The 21,473-nt window shown below is 39.4% G+C and overlaps 1 protein-coding gene across 1 annotated transcript in view; it reads left to right on the top strand.

Moving 5' to 3' along the window:
- Positions 1-21,473, top strand: part of LOC122558738 (dynein axonemal heavy chain 5-like) — a 269,744-nt gene that overhangs the window by 48,552 nt on the left and 199,719 nt on the right. The window contains exons 13-19 of the mRNA XM_087996146.1: positions 1,189-1,274; positions 1,738-2,059; positions 7,168-7,374; positions 8,889-9,060; positions 14,566-14,711; positions 18,200-18,323; positions 20,867-21,097. Of these exons, the coding sequence (XP_087852272.1) occupies positions 1,189-1,274; positions 1,738-2,059; positions 7,168-7,374; positions 8,889-9,060; positions 14,566-14,711; positions 18,200-18,323; positions 20,867-21,097 (1,288 nt within the window). The remainder of the gene's footprint in view (positions 1-1,188; positions 1,275-1,737; positions 2,060-7,167; positions 7,375-8,888; positions 9,061-14,565; positions 14,712-18,199; positions 18,324-20,866; positions 21,098-21,473) is intronic.

Here is a 21,473-nt window from a genome sequence, read left to right as displayed (position 1 = left end):
TTTATTCAAATTCCACCACCAGGAAGATAGGAGAACACCCGGGTGGCCAGTGACAAACACTGCCCTTCACATCAAAGGGCAGTGCTGTGTGATCGAAACAGTGAAGGGGAGGGTAGGGACTAAATCAAAATAGAGTTGGAGGGAGAAATGATGCACTCCACTCCCTGCGGCCCACACCTCTCCCTGAACAACTCCAAGATGTTGGTCGACACCGCGTGCTTCTTCTCCAAGGACACCCGGGCCCTAACGTAACCGCGGAAGAGGGGCAGGCATGGAGGCCATTTTACACTGTCGCATGCCAATTTAGTAATCAATGACATTCCACTTTACCAGCCTTAATGACATTGATAAAAATCAGGAAATCTGTGTCTGTGCAGTTAAAACTAGAATGAATAGGTTAATTGCCACTTAATTGCTATGTAACATTTATATATCTGACCTAGCTCCTTCAAGGGAATTTCCCACTTTCTTCCGAATGTGTGCCTGTTAAAAGCAGAAGAAAATGGAAACTTCCTGGGTTTCCCACATGCTGCTATTTTTCAGAGCTTTAACCTCCACATTTAGCCAAGTCCATCCAAACCCTACCACCTCCCCACCGCGCCTCCCCCTCGAAAAGCCCCCACCTCATGCAGAGAATATCAAACTATAACTGCATGGCGTGTGTACTGATGTGTGATTATTTACAATGTCCATTTTACATTTTTGGGTTTTTAATCAAGATCATTTTCTTGTTCCGCTTCTCAGACCACTCCCCTAATGATGTCTAGAGATTAGTATCCCACAGAGAGAAAAAAGACATTTGCACACATTTCACTTGATTAGTTGTTAAACTCACGTCCCAGTGAATTGGCATGAGGCAGTTTAATAATAAAGTCAGTGCTGTCTACTCCTACTAGCAGTTTAAGAAACAATACAGAATGCTCTGAAAAGCATTTAAGATTAATTATCTTACAATCTAGTGTGTAAGATTATTTGCTTAAAATCTAGCTAATTTCAGCATGCATAAGATTTGATCAAAAATCCCATGTGGACAGTCCCCAGATTCAGTCACCATCAAACGTGGTCTAGTAGATGATGTGGTTGTTGTACCTTGCTTGGTGTAGTAAATGATATGGGCATACAAAAGAAATATGTTTAAAGTACATAAGTGTGCAGGTTATATCAACATTCTTACCTTTAATTTGACAGGCTGAAATAAAACAGCTCCTGGATACCACTCTTGACAGTATCTCAACCACTCAGAAGGCCTTGTCATTTTTGGTGAAGTTTGAAAAGTAAGTCTGAACATGTCACTACGTCTTTGAAGAATCTGTATCCTTCCATTTTCTTTTAAAAGTGCTGTAGACAACATATCTTATTCAATAAATGCTTTCCAATCTGCAAGTACTGTGCAGATTTGCTTTTTGCACTTTCTCGCCTCATGATTTTCACAACCACTGATTTAGAAGCGATTTGGAGTAAGAAAGTTACCTGGTGTCTTGTTTTCTTAACTATAACATTTTATCTTTGACAGAATGACTGATGTACACTGACTTCAGCTCTATTTCTTAGTGCTTTTTTGAGACAAAATCCTTTGCACACTGTACTGATCAATTTCAGAGCCTGCAGTGATGATTACACTGGAGTGTAAGCCACAGCCAACTCAAAAGACTGTGTTGTGATTGACCTCATTCAGTAATGACTGGTGAAGTGATGCGTTTTATTCAAACATGTGGCCATCACCTCTGTGTCTTTCAGGCTTGGAATACCATATCTAGGAATTGAGAAGCAATTTCAAAAACTTCTGCACAGCTACAGTAAAGATGTCGATCTTGTATCCCTAATTTACACAAAACAGAAGGCTGATCCTCCAATACCACGTGACTTTCCTCCAGTAGCTGGAAAAATAATTTGGGCTCAGCAGCTCTTCAGACGTATAGAGGAGCCCATGTTGCTGTTTGAGCAGAGGACTGGTGTCCTGCAGAGTGCCGATGCAAAGAGGATCATCCGCAGCTATAATAAAGTAGCCAGAGTTTTGGTGGAGTATGAAGTACTTTATCATAGAGCATGGATGCAACAGGTAACATATATATCTTGTAACATACGCTGAACGTAGTCCAATTGATTCCCCGTATGGTATTCAAATTTACATATACAACATTTATATTCGGTCTTACCTCTTGAATAATGACCAATCTTATGTAGGAGCTTTATGTAGGGCTCCTTGACAAATATTAAATTGTAATCGAAAGTAGGAACAAGAATAAGTCTTTTGCCTTTTGAGCCATAATGACTAACCTGTACCTCACTCAATTTATTACTTAATCTCAAACCTTTTGATTTCTTTACCTTTGGAACTCTAATTGTCCTCTCATCTTTCTGAGGAGAGAGTTCCATATTCCTACTGCCCTTTGTTTGAGGAAGTACTTCAATATTTTTCTTCAAAATAGTCTAATTTTAACTTCATATCCACTTATTGTTGACTCCCAAGTAAAGGAAATAGTTTTTCTTGTCTGAATCAAAGAAAGCAGCTATCATTTTAGATGAGTTTCATGGAGAGTTTTCTCCTGCAAGGGCAATTCTTCTCCAAATAACTCCTCCCTAAGGTGCTCCCTTTTTGCCACTTCCATGTGATCCCTGACACTGGCACGATCTTTGAACCTAGCTGCACACCCAATAAAGCATGCAGTCTGGAGTTGCCCTTTACAGTGCATGTAGTGGGAGAGCAATCACAAATTAACACTTGTCAGAGCACAGATAGCATGGCTGACACTTGATTGCCCGTGCAACTGCATATTCTCCTATCTATCACTATTTATGAACCAAGCCACACAGCTTATTTAATCTTGGCCCAATCTTATTTTACAAGCCCATCTAAGTCAGTGCCACCCTTTTCCAAGGTCTAGCATCTTATCATTGTTCAATGTAGGACCATCACATACAGGAAAGGCTTCAAATGTTTTGAAACATTCACTTTATTCAGCAATGGCAAACTGAATAACAAACAAACAGAAGTTTCAATGGAAATGGAAATAGACTGCTTCCCTTCAGAACAACAACAAATTCACAATCAGTGAATGATCGCTGCACCCAGCTCAGATCTACTAGAACCGGTGTCAGTTAAATCCTGTCTGGCTTGTAACAGCCAAAGCTACTGTGCTATATCATACAGAAAGCAATGTTCCTCCCATTCAATGTCCTCATCTTCCTCCTTGGAAAACTGCTGTCATTCTTCTAGGCCAAAGCCCACAGTCTGGGTTGTGACACTGATGTATTCACAGGGACAATAGACAATAGACAATAGGTGCAGGAGGAGGCCATTCTGCCCTTCGAGCCTGCACCACCATTCAATATGATCATGGCTGATCATCCTTAATCATATCCTGTTCCTGCCTTATCTCCATAACCCTTGATTCCACAATCCTTGAGAGCTCTATCCAACTCTTTCTTAAATGAATCCAGAGACTGGGCCTCCACTGCCCTCTGGGGCAAAGCATTCCATACAGCCACCACTCTCTGGGTGAAGAAGTTTCTCCTCATCTCTGTCCTAAATGGTCTACCCCGTATTTTTAAGCTGTGTCCTCTGGTTCGGCACTCACCCATCAGCGGAAACATGTTTCCTGCCTCCAGAGCGTCCAATCCTTTAATAATCTTATATGTCTCAATCAGATCCCCTCTCAGTCTTCTAAACTCAAGGGAATACAAGCCCAGTCACTCCAGCCTTTCAGTGTAAGGTAATCCCGCCATTCCAGGAATTGACCTCGTGAACTTACGCTGTACTCCCTCAATAGCCAGAATGTCTTTCCTCAAGATGAGTTGGTGTGATCTGGCACAGTTGTGTCTATACTAACCTTTCTCCATCTGTTTATTGAGGATTGAGAGCTCGCACAGGTCCTCGTGGCTCTTTTGAAGGACACAGTTGCATAATTCTAGCTGTCACCTTGATGGCTTCTGGCCACCCACGCTTCCATGTCACAGGTTTCACTCCAGCAGCTGGCGTAGTTCTGTGACAGTGTCCGGGACATTCTCTGTCTGCAGTGACACTAGCCCCCACTCTTCCAGAGGAACTGACATCGTGGACAAATGTCTCAGACCCTCCTGTACCTCTTGTGTATCCTGAGGGGACCTTTATGTGATCCCACCATGTGGAGGTTATTCAACACCTGCTGGAGGCTCCTGATGGTCCTGGGCTTCTAGGAGCAGTTGGTCCTCCACTGTTTCTGTGTTGCATCACAGCAACAGCAATGATAACCTCTGCTGTAGCTGGATCAGTCATGTTTGCAATGAACCTATGTGATTGCAATGAACACTTAGAACATAAGAACAGGTCCCTGGTATTGTGGGCAATCAGCATTCTCATCACTCAAATGGCAGTTTAGCAAACTCCGCCCTGCACTGGAACATGGAACACACTGATAGGAGGGTCTTGGGATACCTCTTTTGAAGCTTTAATGTAGAGCTTTATTCCAATGACTGCAGCACCAGTCATGTCACAAAGAGACAGTTCAAGGTACTACATGAGTACTAAGATCTTGTCCTCCTGGACACATCACCCGAGACAGGTATCATTTCATCTAAGAACATTAGCAGACATTTGTGCTCTATATTATGAGACTAAATCAGTTTCATGCCCCTGTGCAGCTTGAGGTCTTGCCTTATCTTTGTGCTTTGTGGCCCTCAGACGCAACTTTTAAAGCCGTATTTAATTACTTCAACTTCACAGAGCTGATTATCTCCAGTTTGGCGAAGATTGTTTGTGACCAGCATTTGCACACTACAGTTTCACATTGCATGCATTTCACTTGCATGCTGCATTAATTACAGATGATTTTAACTTGAACTGTGTAGGTGCCAGCTCAATCATATGTCCCTTGAAGTCTCTCCTGTTGCTCACAAGTGGAGCCTGAGTGCTGAAAAAGAAAGAAAAGCTGACCCCACCCACTCAGCTTGTATTTAGGAATCAACAGAATATGGAAGGCAACATAGATCACTCTTAGCCTCAGTCTTATTCTTGGCATTATCCGTTGAGCCCATCAGTACTGATCCTCCACAGGTTCCCACAAAGAACCTGGAATTACATCTACTCTCATCATTACAGCATCAATCCAGCCCTTAGTTTAGTCTTGCCCAGCACCGAGATGCATAATCTCTGACTGAGAAGCACCCTTTGACTTGATTGAGGACTATTTCCCTTATACATTGAGATTTGGCTTTTTTAAATTCATTCATGGATGAGGGTATTGCTGGCCAGGCCTGCATCTAAAGCCCATCCCAGAGGGTAGTTAAGGGTCAATCATATTGCTGTGGGTCTAGAGTTACATGTAGTGACTTCACTTAAGGGCATTAGTGAATCAGATGGGCTTTTCCTGGCACTAGACATGAAATCATTAGGTCATAAACTTAATGATGACAGGTCTTAATTCTGGATTTGAATTGAATTCAAATTCTACCATCTGGGATTCACACCCAGGTCCTCAGAACGTTATCTGAATCTCTGGATTAAGAGTCCAGCAATAATACCACTAGGCCATCACCTCCCCCTTAATTTGATTGAAGCACATACAGTGTATTTGCTACATAATCCTGAAGACCTGTGCTTGAGAACCTGTTGCACCTCTAGTTCCAGTACAGCTACTGGCCGCTACCCAATGGCCTAGTTGTATTATCACTGGACTGCTAATCCTGAGACCCAGGTATTGGTCTGGATGTGACGATACTCTTAACATTGAGAAGCTGTTCACGGGATTGCAACTTTCCCAAATTTTTTTCTATTGCCCAGGCCATTAATGGGCTTGGAAGATATTACCCTCTGTATCTATTTACCCCTATTGAATCTATTTATAATCTTGAGTATTTTAATCAGATCACCTCTGCATCTTCTTTCAAGGTTGATTCTTCTATATGTAATTAATTAATGTTGTTTGTTAACATGCTGAATTAGTGGCCAGTCCAACCTTTTCCCATTTTCCTAGAAGTGCTGCATATTTTATTTACTTTGTTAGCATTAAGTTTTTAATCTCAGGAAAAATTACTGAGCAAGTTAACTTAAATTTATAGAACACACATAGAACATAGAACACAGTACAACACAGTACAGGCCTGTTGGCCCTTGATGTTGTGCCAGCCTTTTATCCTACTCTAAGATCAGACGAACCTACATACCCTTCATTGTACTATCTTCCACGTGCCCCTCCAAGAGTTGCTTAAATGCCCCAAGTGTATCTGAGTCTACTACCACTGCCGGCAGTGCATTCCATGTGATCACCACACTCAGTGTAAAGAAAATACCTCTGATATCTCCCCTAAACCTTCCTCCAATTGCCTTAAAATTACGCCACCTTGTGATAGACATTTCCATCCCAGGAAAAAATCTCTGGCTATCCACTCCATCTATGCTTCTCAACATCTCGTACACCTCTATCAAGTCACGTCTCATCCATCTTCATTCCAATGAGAAAAGCCCTGGCTCCCTCAACTTATCTTCATAAGACATGCCCTCCAATCCAGGCAGCATCCTGGTAAATCTCCTTGGTACCCTCTGTAAAGCTTCCACATCTTTCCTATAATGAGGCAACCCGAACTGAACACAATATGCCAAGTGTGGTCTAACCAGGGTTCTATAGAGCTGCAGCATAACCTTGTGGCTCTGAAACTCAATTCCCCTGCTAGTAAAAGCCAACACACCATACACCTTCTTAACAACTCTATCAACCTGGGTGGCAACTTTGGGGGATCTATTTACATGGACCCCAAGATCTCTCTGTTCCTCCACACTGCCAAGAATCCTGCCTTTAACCCTGTAATTATGTTCTATAATTTCTATTAAAAAAAACCTCTGGAACACCATGATAGATACATTGGTGGAATTGTGTGGACATGGAAAAGAAAAGATTTGTTTTAAATTTTATGAAATGCCAGTGCAATATCTTTCTGTATATATCAGCCTTTACATCGTTAATGGGTGAGCCTTCCCTGAAACAGCAAAGTCTATAAATTATTTCAATGCTAAATGTAGCAGGATCTAGTTTCAAAATGATATGCATTGTACATTAGTGTTTTGTCAGTGCAATAGGGCTGTTAGATTTCTTTGCACTTAGATGCATCTTTTTGTAATTAAAAGCTTGTGCTAATATGGTAATATTATTTAGTGTTGCTTCGATGTTTTTATTCTATGCAAACCTGTTTCAGATGGAAACGGTCCAGTTTGGTCTCCAGGCATCATTATTGGTGAAGCACCCAGACACTGGCGAAATGTTTGTGAACTTTGACCCTTATCTCACAGTCTTGATAAGAGAGGCAGAGTGCATGGCTCGAATGGGTTTAGAGATCCCCCAGACTGCAAAAGCACTTCTACATAAGCGGCATTCTTTGAAAAATATGTACAATAAGCTGCAGGTATTCATGATGGCTGCTGAAGTGGAACAATGATAATACATGAAGGATTATGCATTCTCTCCACTCCACAAGTTGCAGCAATGTATATAAATTAATACTGTTGTACAAAATGATTGTCCAAAACATTCCAGCAGAAGTACATTATCTGTTTTCTGATGCTTAAACAAAATTCAACACATGGGAAAGGTCTGCTCTGAATTTACTTCGTTCAAATTCATCCAAGTGCTGTTTGAATTCATTATGTTGAAACAAAGGAAGCAGAAGTGGGAGGTGGTTTTTGGCCCCTATTCAACAAGAATGTGGCTGATTGTCTACCTCAGCCTCAACTACTTGCACAATCATTTAGTATCCATTTGTAATCTTTGTATCCAAAACTATGTTGATCTTTGTCTTGAATATGCTCAACAACCCAAGCTGCCACATTTGCCCAAGGTAGAGAATTCCGAAGATTCACAACTTTTTGAATAAAGAAATTTCAACTCAACTCAGTTGTAAATAACTGATCCCTTATCCTGAGACCACGACTCCAAAATACGTAAATTGTAGTTCAAAGAAAACCTCAATTACATAAAAGAGTAATATCACACATTATGAAGTAAGCCAATTTACACATTTGAGGTTAGGTTCATGTTTTTGTCCCTACTTTGTTATCTTGGTGTTTTGGAGTCGCTCTTGTTGACAAATTGAACTAGAAGGAAAACGACAAAATGCTGTAACTTTGAAATGACAATTGGAGATGGGTAGAACTCGTGAGTTTTGAAGTTGGTGTTAGGTACATTATTTGCATAAACTTGAGGGACTTTTAATCTCTATTGAGGTATACCATACCTGAAGTGTATTAAATACCAGAGGTTGTTGCTGGTTATAGAGTTGTATAGCCTTCAGTTCAACTTGTCCGTGGCAACCAGACATTCCAATCGGACCTAGTCCCACTTGTCAGCATTTGGCCCCGAGGCACACATTTAACGAGGCAGAATTTTGCTTTATTTCTACTCACACTGAATAAACTCCAACAACACTGATTACATATATATATATAATACCCAGTCAAGTGCTCACCCAATTATCCCTTAATCACCATATGATTATCTTTTTTCCAAATTCCATTTAGTCTTAATTGTCATTGCTTGACCCTACTAGATTACAACAATGTTGACATTTATAACAGAAGCAATATATTCTGTGCTTCAGCACTGAAGTTTCACACAAGCACAAAAAGAGATCAAGCACGTATAAAAACAGACAGGAGTGATTTCTTGATTATAATTTTGTCTTGTCTAACAGTTCAAAACAATTACAGCATAATATTTCTGTTTTATTACATTATCCAACCCTGTTGTGAAATAAATGTTCCTTTTTTTTAGCCTCAATTACTTATAATGGGTGATTTTAAAAATAATGGCCCGAGTAAAGCTTTGCCGATTATGTCAAGAAATTCTAAACCTAATGACTTTTTTTTGTTGAATATTAAATAGCGAGTTAAGCATACTAATAGCTTTTGTGATTATTTCCAGCTCTTGCTAGAAGAGAACTCCAGATTACGTGCAAGAATTAAGCCGATCTATGAGACCCTTATTGCACCTTATGTGCACAAGATTGATGAAGCCTTTCAGCCAGGACTTGTAACACTTAACTGGACATCATTAAACAATGACTTGTTTGTGGATAAGGTTAATGCAAAATTAGGTAATAAATTCTATTCCTAACAATACCAGTTTGATGTAAGGAAGGTCGTTTTGAGCTTGTAAGATAGTGCAATATGCATAACATACGCTTGGCCACCAAATAAATACCTTGATAGAAAAGGTTTGGAGATGATGGTGTTGGTCTGGGGTTTATAAAGTTAAAAATCACACAACACCAAGTTATAGTCCAACAGGTTTAAGTGGAAGCACTAGCTTTCAGAGCACTACTCCTTCATCAGGTGGAGTGTCGCTCCGAAAGCTAGTGCTTCCAATTAAACCTGTTGGACTATAACCTGGTGTTGTGTGAGTTTTAACTTGATAGAAAAGGAACATGGAAGAGGTGTTTATCAGCTGGTCGAGTTGATATGGCATAATTTACATTATAGTTCAAAGTCAAAATTATTCCAGGTTAGTTGATAAATAATTTGAGATTTTCTCGAGTTTTCCTAGTGATTTTCTCACCACACTTAATGCTTTAGTCTGCAGTTACAATGATGACAAAACTATTAACATTCGCTGTCCTTATCCTTGTGAAATCGATAACATCTTCTTCAGTCTGTACATGTAGAATTAAATACTGAAAAAAAATTGAGAAGTGACTGTCAGCAATTCCTCACTCCGCTGTAGGGGACACTATTGAGTACCCTAGATATGGAAATCTAGTATTAGTGTTCCATCCATCGAGTATTGGTATTGGTTGCAACCAAAACTAATGTCATTTACAAAATACTGTGCAAGGATTGTAACAAACACTATGTTGGATAAACAGTCGGAAAACTAGCCACCAGGATACATGAACACCAACTAGCCACGAAAAGATATGACCCTCTCTCACTAGTATCCTTACATATGGATAAGGAAGGACACCACTTCGACTGGGACAACACATCCATCCTAGAACAAGCCAAACAAAGACATGCACAAGAATTCCTAGAAGCATGTCATTACCAACTGGAACTCTATCAACAAACACATTGAGTTAGACCCCATCTACCACCTCCTGAGAAAAGGAACAGGAAATGACTTCACCACAGGAAATAACATCACCATAGGAAATAACATCACCAACCCAAAGAAACCCAAACATATAAATAGAAAGCAGGAATTTTCAGCAGTGCTTCGCCTGAGGCCCACTGAAGGTGTTACCTAATAGGGTGACGAAACGTCTGGAAATGAACCTTCCAGCACAGCGAGCAAACCTACATCCAAAATTTAGAAGAACGTAGACAGCTTGATGGAATGGGTGGGCAAGTGTCTTATGATCTCAGCTAATATTATGATGGACAGGTTAGATCCCAGACAGAAATCTGGCCTGTTAGATCATATTTGGTTCTTTTTTGATTTAACGAATTAGTCTCTCACTGATTCACAAGCATGCAATATAGCAGACATTGTTTTAACAAGAAAAAAGGTGTTTATTACACAAAATAAATGAAGATAAATCAGAATAAATGAAACTATTTGCATATAATAAAAATTTAAAGATTTCAAATGCATGGTAAAAATGTAATCCAATTAATCCCAAATTGCTCCTTACAAAATCCCAAAAACACTCCTTAACAAATCTCAAAAATATATCCTAACCAGTACTTACATTAAAGATAATCTCCTTCTGCATCACTTCTGTAAACTTAATCCAACTGTGACTTCAACTCCCAGTCTGGAGACTCTGATAGCTTCTTCCAGGAGCCTTCACACAAGAGATTAAACTTCCACAACTTTAAATAACACCTTCAGAGTTTTGACACAACCAAACAATTCTTTATTAAACTCTGATGTAATTTTTAAAATCAAATCAAACCTAATCTAAGCGGTCTTCTCCCTTTCTCAGGAACAACTGCTTTACACATACATCTGCAGCTAAGAACTCTGCAGAGCTGTCCCAAACTGAACCTAAAACTGAAAGATTCCTCTGTAAGCGATAGGTGCTTCTCCCAAGCTTAAAAAAAGTATAGAATATTCCATAAGAAAGCCTGATGTTCTGTTCTGGGTACTTTGTTTCATAAGAAATCACTGTGGCTACAGAATACATTCAAGCTAATCATTAAATACCTTCAAACTCATAGAAAACCCATATGTCATGAGTTGAAATTAAAAATTCAAACTCAAAGCTCAATAATACTAAAATATATATAAATAACATCACCTACATCATAAGTGGCAGTTTAACTTTAAGGCAGAGAAGTACAAGAGTTTTAATTTGGTAGGAACAATGCAGAATGTATGAGAGAAGTGTGATTTATATATTTATATATTTTAATGGTTTTGACTTTAAACTTTTCAATTGAGTTTTGGGAGGGATTTAGTAATTAATTAGGCCATTCTTTACAGAACAACAATTTTAAGCAGAATGTGGAAGACAGCAGATGACTGCTGGCCTTCTGGTGAGTTAATGGAAGTTTTTGAGTTTTGAGAAGGTTTATGCCCATGTCACTAGTATCCTTACATGCAGATAAGGAAGGACACCACTTCGATTGGGACAACACATTCATCCTAGGACAAGCCAAACAGAGACACGCACGAGAATTCCTAGAAGCATGGCATTCCAACCGGAACTCTATCAACAAACACAGCACTTGGATCCCATTTACCACCCTCCGAGAAAAAGAACAGGCAATGACATCACCACAAGAAATGACATCACCCACCCAAAGAAACCCAAACACTTAAATAAAACGCAGGCCATACCAACACTGCTTCTCCAGAGGCTCACTGAAGATGCATGGTGACAAAACGTCTGAAAACGAATCTTCCAGCTCAGTGAGCAATGGAAGTTTGTTTATGTTGTGGAGTCTTATGAGAAAGGTGTGGGGAAACATTGAAATAGTTTTGCATTGTTTTGGGTTTCAAATAGTCAAGTATTGATTTTAGTTTAGAAAAATCGAAATGGTGGGAAACTGTTTGGTTCAGTTTGAAAGAGACTTGACTGAAGTTGGATGTAAGAATAATTACTCCTAGGAAAAGGAGTTTGTTCAGAGCAGTTAAGGGAATAAATTATCTAAGTGTTAGAGTTCTAGTTTGTGAAAAATTCCAAAGCAGGAGTGTTTGGATGAAACAGATAATCATGAGGGGCATAGTTAAGGTGCAGAACAAGGGTCGCTTCCCTAGGGTGGGCGAGCTGAAAACTGGGGGGCATAGTTTTAAGGTGAGAGGAGAAAGTTTTAAAAATGATATGAGGGGCAACGTTTTTACACAGAGTGTGGTTTGTGTGTGGAATGAATTGCCAGGAGAAGTCATGGATGCAGATACAATTACAACATTTAGAAGATATTTGAATATGTACATGACTAAGAAAGGTTTAGAGAGAAATGAGCCAATTGCAGGCAAGTGGGACTAATTTAGTTTGGGAACATGGTCGGCATGGACTAATTGGACCGAAGGGTTGTTTCCATACTGTCTGACTCTTTAACTGGATATGTCTAAACTCTCAGCTGTGTGAATGCACAAGGGAAAAAGCCTCACAGCTCACAGGACCAATACTGGAAAGAAGCAGTTAAGTCAACTCACAGATTTGAGAGGGAAGGAAAATTTCTTTTGGATTTAATTAACTGTAAAGCAATGTTGTTGCTGAATAGATGTGATTTTTGTTTTGCCGATGTTTGAAATCTTTCAGACTGTGATATACTTAGATAGCTTATTTTTTTATTTTCTTTCTTCATTTTGTGTTAAAAACCTCGATTTTGTTGTTAATATCAAATTTACAGCCTTGAGTAAAATTAAGAGGATATTTGAAAGAGGTATGAAAAGTCATGAGGGGTCTGGAGCAAAGAAGTGGGGCGAACAGTTCCTATTGGTGGAAGAATCAAGAGCCAAAGGGCAAAGATTTATAATATTGGGCAAAGAAGCATTGGCAGCATGAGGAATTTCTTTCTTCATAGCCAATTGTAAGAATCTGGAATGCATTGCCTGACAGTATGGTGGAGGCAGGGTCAATTGAAGCTTTTAGAAGGGAATTGAACCTTTTTCTAAAAAGGGGGGAATATGGGGCTACAGGGAAAACACAAGAGAGTAGCATGAAGTGAATTGCTCCGTCTGAGGGCTCGCATAGACGTAACTGGCCAATGCTTTCTTCTGGGTTGTAACCAGTGGGCTGCATGGTGGCACACTGGATAGCACTGCTGCCTTACAGCGCCAGAGACCTGGGTTCAATTACTGCCTCAGGCAACTGTCTGTGTGGAGTTTGCACATTCTCCCCGTGTCTGCGTGATTTTCCTCCGGGTACTCCAGTTTCCTCCCACAGTCCAAAAGTGTGCAGGTTAGGTGAATTGGCCATGCTAAATTGCCCATAGTGTTAGGTGAAGGGGTAAATGTAGGGGAATGGGTCTGGGTGGGTTGCTCTTCGGAGGGTTGGTGTGGACTTGTTGGGCCGAAGGGCCTGTTTCCGCACTGTAAGTAATCTAATCTTTATACACGTCTATGATTCTGTGAGTTATACTTACTTCTAAAGGGTGACCTTATAGAGGTTTATAAAATCATGAGGGGCATGGATAGGTTAAACAGACAAGATCTTTCCCTGGGGTGGGGGAGTCCAGACTAGTGCAGGGTGGGAGGGGAAAGCTATAAAAGGAAGCTGAGGGGCTACTTTTTCACACAGAGGGTGGTGCGTGTATGGAATGAGCTACCATAGGAAGTGGTGGAGGCTGGTACAATCACAACATTTAAAAGGCATCTGGATGGGTATATGAATAGGAAAGGTTGGAGCAATATGGGCCAAATGCTGGCAAATGGACTAGATTAGGTTGGGATATCTGGTCGACATGGAGGAGTTAGACCGAAGGATCTGTTTCCATGCTGTATATCTCTGTGACTCTGTGACTCTGTGACTCATGATAAACTTATATTTGTGTAATGTCAAATTTCTCTAAGATGATAATGCCCTTTAAAAATAATAAAATACTTTTAAATATTTAGTGATGTATTAATGTCTACCTTTTATTCCATATGTGTGTTCTAATGTTGATCTTCTCTCTATAACATAAAAGCTGAAAGATAATTAATGCATTTTTCTGCCTGTTTTGCTGTGTATGAGAATTTTTCTGTGTGATTGATGACTTAGCCTGTGTTAACATCACTTTTACTGGATGCCAGACATTCTCCAAAGTACCAACATTGGTAAAGGTGAAATCTAACATGAATTACCAGGTCTTTTTTGGGTAGGATTCTTTGAGGATTGAGGAAAATGGCTTCGCTTAACTGTTGAATGCAAAATTAGGGCAAATGTTGTGCAATATTTTTGTAAAGACAATATATTATTGTATGCAACTAGGTAAATAGTATTTTTGAACATCAATTGGTTTTGTTTTGTTAGAACAGCATAAAAGCATACATGTCTTCAATTATGATGATAGATATACCCCATTTACATGTTTTATTAATCCAATATCAAATAATACAATATTTCTAGATTTGTAAATGGTTCTTCTTCCTTTTGTCGTTTTTGGATTAATTTTCTGATTATGAATTTTTCATCCTTTATTTAAATTATTCCAATGTTTCTGTCTTGAAGGAGAAATTGATTTGCTGGTTTGCAGAATTAATGACCTCATTGAATATCGTATAGATCGGATCCTGCAGGATATAAGTACCACATCACTTTGTGCATTTCCTGAGGGAACACCGTGGCCGTGTGAGGAGTTTTTAAAACGCACACAGGTAGAGCAAACTGTTGTGTGTATGGGGTCTTCTTAAACAGAGCCCATTGGTGGGACTGGATCAGTATGCAGGACCCCATTTTACCTTTTATCTGTTTTCTTGTTAGGATTTGTTTGAATATACTTCTGACCGAGAAGAGCTGGATTTCAGTTTTTGGTTTAATGGGTACTGTTATTCTGTTCCTCAGTACTGACATCAAGAAGTTCACAAATTAGCAAAAAAAGACTGATTGGAGTGCATACAGAAATTAAGTTAATTGCAGGACTCTCTCTTGTCTATCACTATTCCTTTCAAAAGGGTTGGGCCAGGGTTTTGTAGTTTTCAAATCATTGCAGGCATTGGCATAAAGTAACAGAATTTTTCTCATGCAGTTTGTGATGCTGTACTAAGGCCCTGAATTTCTTGTATTTCATTTGATTTTGGGGTTGAATCACTCAAACAATGAATTGTTTCTTTCTGCCTTCCCAAGCTGATTTTCTCTGCGCTTTTCTAAGATTACATCTTGTCTTCTGCTGACCCATCTTCCTTCTCCAACCAAAACATTATAAAAACCACATTAAGCATTTATTGGGACTGTTAATGGAAGCATACAATTCATAAAATTGTTGCATTGTTTACTTACATAGCAAGAGCTACTGCTAAATCGTTTACTATATATGGAAAATTTCATATGCTCCTGAGAGTCGGGATTTGGTGGTTATAAAGACAAGAAACTTGTCAAAAATGTGCATTGTTCCTTTAACACTAGAAGTCATCCCAAAGTGTGGAATCAAACAAAACTGGTTACTCAACTAAAGAAGGAGATATTAGGAGAAGCAACCAAAAGTATTGTCAGGGAGGTGGTTTCAAGCACGTCAGGAGAAGAAACAAGTCTAAAAGGAAAGATTCCACCAGTGGGTATAGGCCTATGGTTCCCAAACTTTACATAATGTGTACTCCCATTCTGCTGCCCATGTACCATTATCAGATTAAAGGTTGAATATTTTAAACCATTTAATGTCTAAGCATTGCATAAAATATACAACTTACAAGATAAATAGACAAATTGTACAATGCCTTTAAAATATGACTCTGAGTCAATATGATGGCTGAGGTTATTTATACAGGCACAGGTTCAAATATCAGATGATGGTTTGAGTTGCAAGTTCTTTTTTACACAAAGCTCTGATGATACTTTAGGTAGAATCTTCCCAGCCCTGAACCTTGGGAACCATGGCAAGCAAATTGAGAGAATTGTGTGCGACATCCAGCAAAGAGCGTTTAGTCGGCAAGAGCAATCTGTCCCATTTTCTAACCGTGTTGAATGGTATGAAGATACTGTAGGTTTAAGAGGTGTGCTTTGTCCGGATTTCCTTTCAAGAGAGATTGGGGGACAGGCACTGAGCAGTTTTAGAAGATAAACAACTTGTGAGTCCTTTGAAGCAGCTTGAGAGGGTGTGGTCTTACAGATCCAGGATTTCTAGTTAGCTTCCTGCTGTTGTTGCTGGGGTCTCAGCAGAGTTGGAAGGCAGACAGTCTCTCCTGGCTACTACACACTCTCTCTCTGCGGAGCTGTTGCATGTATCTCTTTCTTGCTAATAGAATTGCACATGAGATAATCTGTTTTTATGAATTTGCCTTTTTGCCAAGGGTACTTTTGTGGAACATTACTATATTGGAAAAGTTACTATTTAGTAGTAAAATAACCTATTATTCTGTTAAGTTTTCTAATAGGGGTAAGTTATTCCAAGTTCCTCTTTCTCATGGTGTATTTCCAATATAATATTTGAATAAATTGTGTTTTGCTTAACATCGAGTAGCTTGACCAATTGAATTGTAGCTGGAACACAGCACCTCGCATTTACCTTTGAAATAAGAAAAAGCTAGGGTCTAGGCTACCTTCTTAATATATTTTATGGGGTTTTGGACTGTCTGTTAGAGATTCTTGCTAATGAGTAGTTAGAAGTGTATTTGCATGCATTAACATCTCATTATTACCCAATCTCATCTCATTAACTTGCAGTTTTCCATGTCCTCATCTGCCACATAGAGACTCGATAGTGACAATTCCCCACATGCAAATCAATGTGGTTACCTGGCACTTCACTGCTTGTTCTTCCTGACCTGAATCTTCGATATCAGGCACTACCATCTCTGGCACACTCCACGGACCAACAAGCACACACAGCACCCCCCCCATCCACAGATATTGACATCTGATATGGACCAATCTCACCATGGACATCTCCAGTTCACAGTATGGTTCTGCATTTCAATGCTACATTTTGGAAGAAACCAGTTCCTTTCATTGCAATCCTGTTGCCAGGACACTTTGTATGCAAGATAACAAATCCGAAACACATTGCATGTGCTTCAATCAAACAGCCATGTCTCAAAGTTCTAAGAGGAGAAGCTTTGGAGGTTGATGGGAAAATTCTACTTGACCTCTAAATTAGACCTGAATAGGCCGTTAAGTAGCCGTAATTGGCTTCTTGCTGCTTGACTGGGGTGGCCTTCCCACTGCTCTATGTTCCCCTCCCCATTCCATTTGTGTTAATGGCCTGGAAACTGGCATGTTAACTTCCAAAACTAAATTCTGCATCCACCTGCCTCTGTGCTCAGTCCTATCGACTCCTTAAAATCCAGCCCTTAAGCAACAACAAGTGCATTATTTAAAGGCTGAGCGCATTAATGTAAGGAATATTCCAAAGTACTTGTGACCTGCCTCCCCCAGCAATTTCTGATCAGCACTGACCTTGGTGATATTTTTAATTTCAAATCTTCCCTTTAATTTTAAACAGCCTCAGTACACCAAGTGGATGCTAAACATGTCAAAGATTTAAACCCAATCATATGCTGCTAGAAAACACTGAAAGTCATTTATTGAACTGCTGACAGTCCTGGTATAATGGGAGAAAGTGAGGACTGTAGATGCTGTAAGTCAGAGTCAAAAGATGTGCTGCTGGAAAAGCACAGCTGGTCAGGCAGCAGCCAATGAGCAGGAGAGACGATGTTTCGAGCATAAGCTCTTCATCAGGAATGGGAGCCTGCAATGCGTAAATTAATATATCACAACAACCACAAGATGGTAGGAAACAAGGGTGTACATGTTAGCGAACACAAATGTCAGGGATGCACAAGAGGATTTGTAATTGTACAACTTCCTCCACAAACCTTTCTCATTCCCCATGCTGTCTTAAATTCCCTTGATTGTCAACTCATCATAATTTGAGATAATGTATGTTCATCTGTGAATAGCGCTGACGGAAGAGAGGATATACAAGAGGCTCAGTGTAGTTGGAATGGAGTGTTCAGGTTGTTTTAGGAAAAATTAGTATAATCAACTAAATATCATGCAACATTGGAATTGTGTTGATTCATTGTTGTGATAATTAGTCTGTGTTGCCTTTCTTTTGTTTCACTATATATTTGTTACCATGATACATGCAAATGTATTTTGAAAAAAATTGGGAAAACTTGATGTTTAACTATCACCTATTTTTAAATAGGATATGTGCATCAAAGGAGTCCAGTCACTGCAAAGTAAGAGCATGCTGGCAGAAGTAGCAACCAATGAACTCATTAACATGCTGCTCGATGTGGATTCAGATGATGAAAATGATGCTATAGAAGGTATAACAGTGCTGGAATGAGCCTCATACATCTTGCTTTAATGAGGATTAATGTTCCTCTGTTGTTGAGATACAAATCCAAAAGTGATTAAATATATTGAGATGTCAATGCTTTCCCCTTCTCACTACTGATGGATGTAAAACAGGGACTGATGGAATATCACAACAAGATTTTGAGCACAGCTAATACAATGCATCATTGGGTAATGTGTTGGCTTTGGGACCTGAACAGATGTAAAATATTTCTGAATTTCTCAAATGGTTACTTATGTAGAATTTTATTGATTTATTTGAGCTTAAAATGATGTCCCTTGTTTCACTTTTCATTTTTGTGGGAACCTACAATTATGCAAGCAATTATATTAGCGTAACATTAAGAAAAAGCATAATGATAAAGGAAGTCTTCATTATATCATTCAATACTTAAAAAAAAATTGAATGTTTGGAAAGATGACAATTTTATAATATCCTGTTTCAAAGGATCATGGGCATCATAATCATACTTTAAGGTTGTAAAAGATAAATCAGAGTACTTGATGGAAAATGAGGAGCAATAGAGGTCCAAATACATTTTGGGTTCCATGTAGATAGATCATTAAAATCTGATGGATAGTTACAAAAACAAACAAAAATGCTGCTAATGGAATGCTGGCCTTAATATCAAAAGACTTAGAATACGTGATGATAGAAATTATGCTGCAGTGATACAAAGACACTTGGAGAAACACTCAGGTCTGGTTGGACATTTAAATGTTTAGGAAGGAGGTGCTTGAAAGGATGCAACATAGCTTTGTTAGAATATACAGGTTTGGCACAACATCGTGGGCCAAAGGGCCTGTTCCTGCGCTGTACTGTTCTATATTCTATGTTCCACAACAGCAGGGAGGTACTGCTGAGGCTGTATAAAACTCTGGCCAAGATTAGAGTGGTGGTGGAAAAGCCCAGCAGGTCAGGCAGCATCCGAGGAGCTGGAAAATTGACGTTTCGGGCAAAAGCCCTTCATCAGGAATCACCATCTGCCTGACCTGTTGTGCTCTTCCAGCGCCACTCTAATCTTGACTCTAATCTCCAGCATCTGCAGTACCTACTTTCGCTGAAGATTCTGGCCAGTCAGTATTTGGAATTATGTGAGCAGTTTTGCAGCCCATATCTAAGTACGGATTTCTGACATTGGAGAGAGTCCAGAGGAGGTTTGCAAGAATCATCCTGAGAATGAAGAGCTTGTCATATGAGGACTAGTTGAAGACTCTGGGTCTGTATTAAATGGGGTTCAGAAGGATGAGGGGGGGATCTGATTGAAACTTATAGAGTATGGAAAGGCAGGAGTGAACATGAAAAGGATATTTCCATGAGTGTGAGAGACTAGGACCTGAGGGCGCAGCCTCAGAGTGAAAGGATGACCTTTAGAACTGAGATGAAGGGATATTTCTTCAGCCAGAGGCTGGTGAATCCGTGGAACTCTTTCTTGCAGAGGGTCCTGGAGGCCAAGTCACTCAGTGTATTTAAGATCAGGATAGATAGATTCTTCATTGGTAAGGGGATCAAGGGTTACAGGGAGAAGGCAGGAGAATAAGGTTGAGACGCACGTCAGCCATGATCGAACAATGGAACTTGATGGGCTGAATGGCCTAATTCTACTCCAATATCTTTTGGTCTTAAACTTAAATTAGAGATTTTAGCTACAAAGTTACTTTGAAGCTGTTGGAGTAAAGTAAATTAAGTAGAGATTCAACATGGTGTGCATAATCATGACAGGTTTAGATAAAGCAGAGGATGAAAAGCTAGTTGTATTAGTTGATGATAAAGAACTGGGGTCAAAGATTTAACATTTCAACCAAGAATTGCCAGGGGTGTGAGAATGAACTTTGTTATGCAATGGATGGTAATGACCTGCTGCCTAGGAAGTGGGCTTCAAAAGGAAATTGGATGGAGTTTGAGGGAAATAAACTTGCTAGGCTACAGAGATAGAGCAGGGAAATGGGACTGACAGGATTTTGGTGCCGGCATGGATGTGATGGGCTGAATGGCCCCACTTTATGCCACTTCAGTTGAAGTACAACTGTGGGCAGTGCACCTGAGGAAGATAGTGCAGTTTGGATTAGCTCAAATGAGACCTGGACTCGAAGAGTTAAATGACAAAGGATAGAAACAAAGATGTTATTCATTTTTCAAGATGGTAAGGGAATCATATGGTGCATAGAAACACACTATGTCTGTTGTTTCTACAGCAATCAAAGGTTAGGGTAGGTAGCTTAAATTGGAGTCAAGCTCTTCAGGAATGAAATCAGGACATTTGTTCGCTTTAAAACTAAGATTGATAGGATATGTGTAACCAAAACTATTAAGGGATATGGGGCAAAGGCAGGTGCAGTGAGTTACAGATCAATCATGCATGTGTTGAGTGTTGGATAAGGGTTGAGGCTAAATGCTGTGATTCAGTCTAAGAAATTTGATTGCAACAAGAATTGGGAGTTGTATGGCTGAATTTCAAGGTTATGAGCTATTGGCATGGAGGCATTCACAAGATTTTATTTTTCATGACAGAAAATAATGAAACAAAAGCACCATTCCAGTCCTCAATGGGCATTTCTCCAGATGCTCATTCAATCTCAACATTAAAGAGATTAAAAGATCCCAAATTTCTGAAGCAAGAGGCAAAGGAGTTGCTCAATCACTTCAGCCGTCGAAATGTGGACGCACTTGTTAAGGTCATACGCAACACCCTTGAAACACTAAGAAAACGCATGCATAGTTCTCACAAGATTCGTTATGAGGGTAAGATTCTGAGTTTCATCAATTTTGCTTGCTGATGTCTGAGGGTATCTTCTGTTCAATTTAAGACCTAAAGTTAAATACTTTAATATGAATGATTTGGTCACTTAAATACTCTTTTAGTCAAATATTAGAGCATTGAAGCTTGAATTAGTAAATTGAAAAGCATAGCATTAAAGGCAGTGTTTGCAGGACTATGGAAGAAACACAGTATTGAAAGTGGTTGGATGAACTCAAACGGTTAAATGATAAAGGATAGAAACAAAGATATTATTCATTTTTCAAGATGTTAAGGGAATCATATGGTCTATAGAAACACACTATGTCTGTTGTTACTACAGCTCTGAACGCTGGTAAAATTTAATTTGACTGGTTTGAG

Source organism: Chiloscyllium plagiosum, unplaced genomic scaffold, assembly GCF_037043375.1.
Source record: "Chiloscyllium plagiosum isolate Xiang-an unplaced genomic scaffold, Cpla_swu_hap1 HiC_scaffold_17, whole genome shotgun sequence".
Lineage (NCBI taxonomy): Eukaryota > Metazoa > Chordata > Chondrichthyes > Orectolobiformes > Hemiscylliidae > Chiloscyllium > Chiloscyllium plagiosum.
This window is presented reverse-complemented; position numbering and strand designations above follow the sequence as displayed.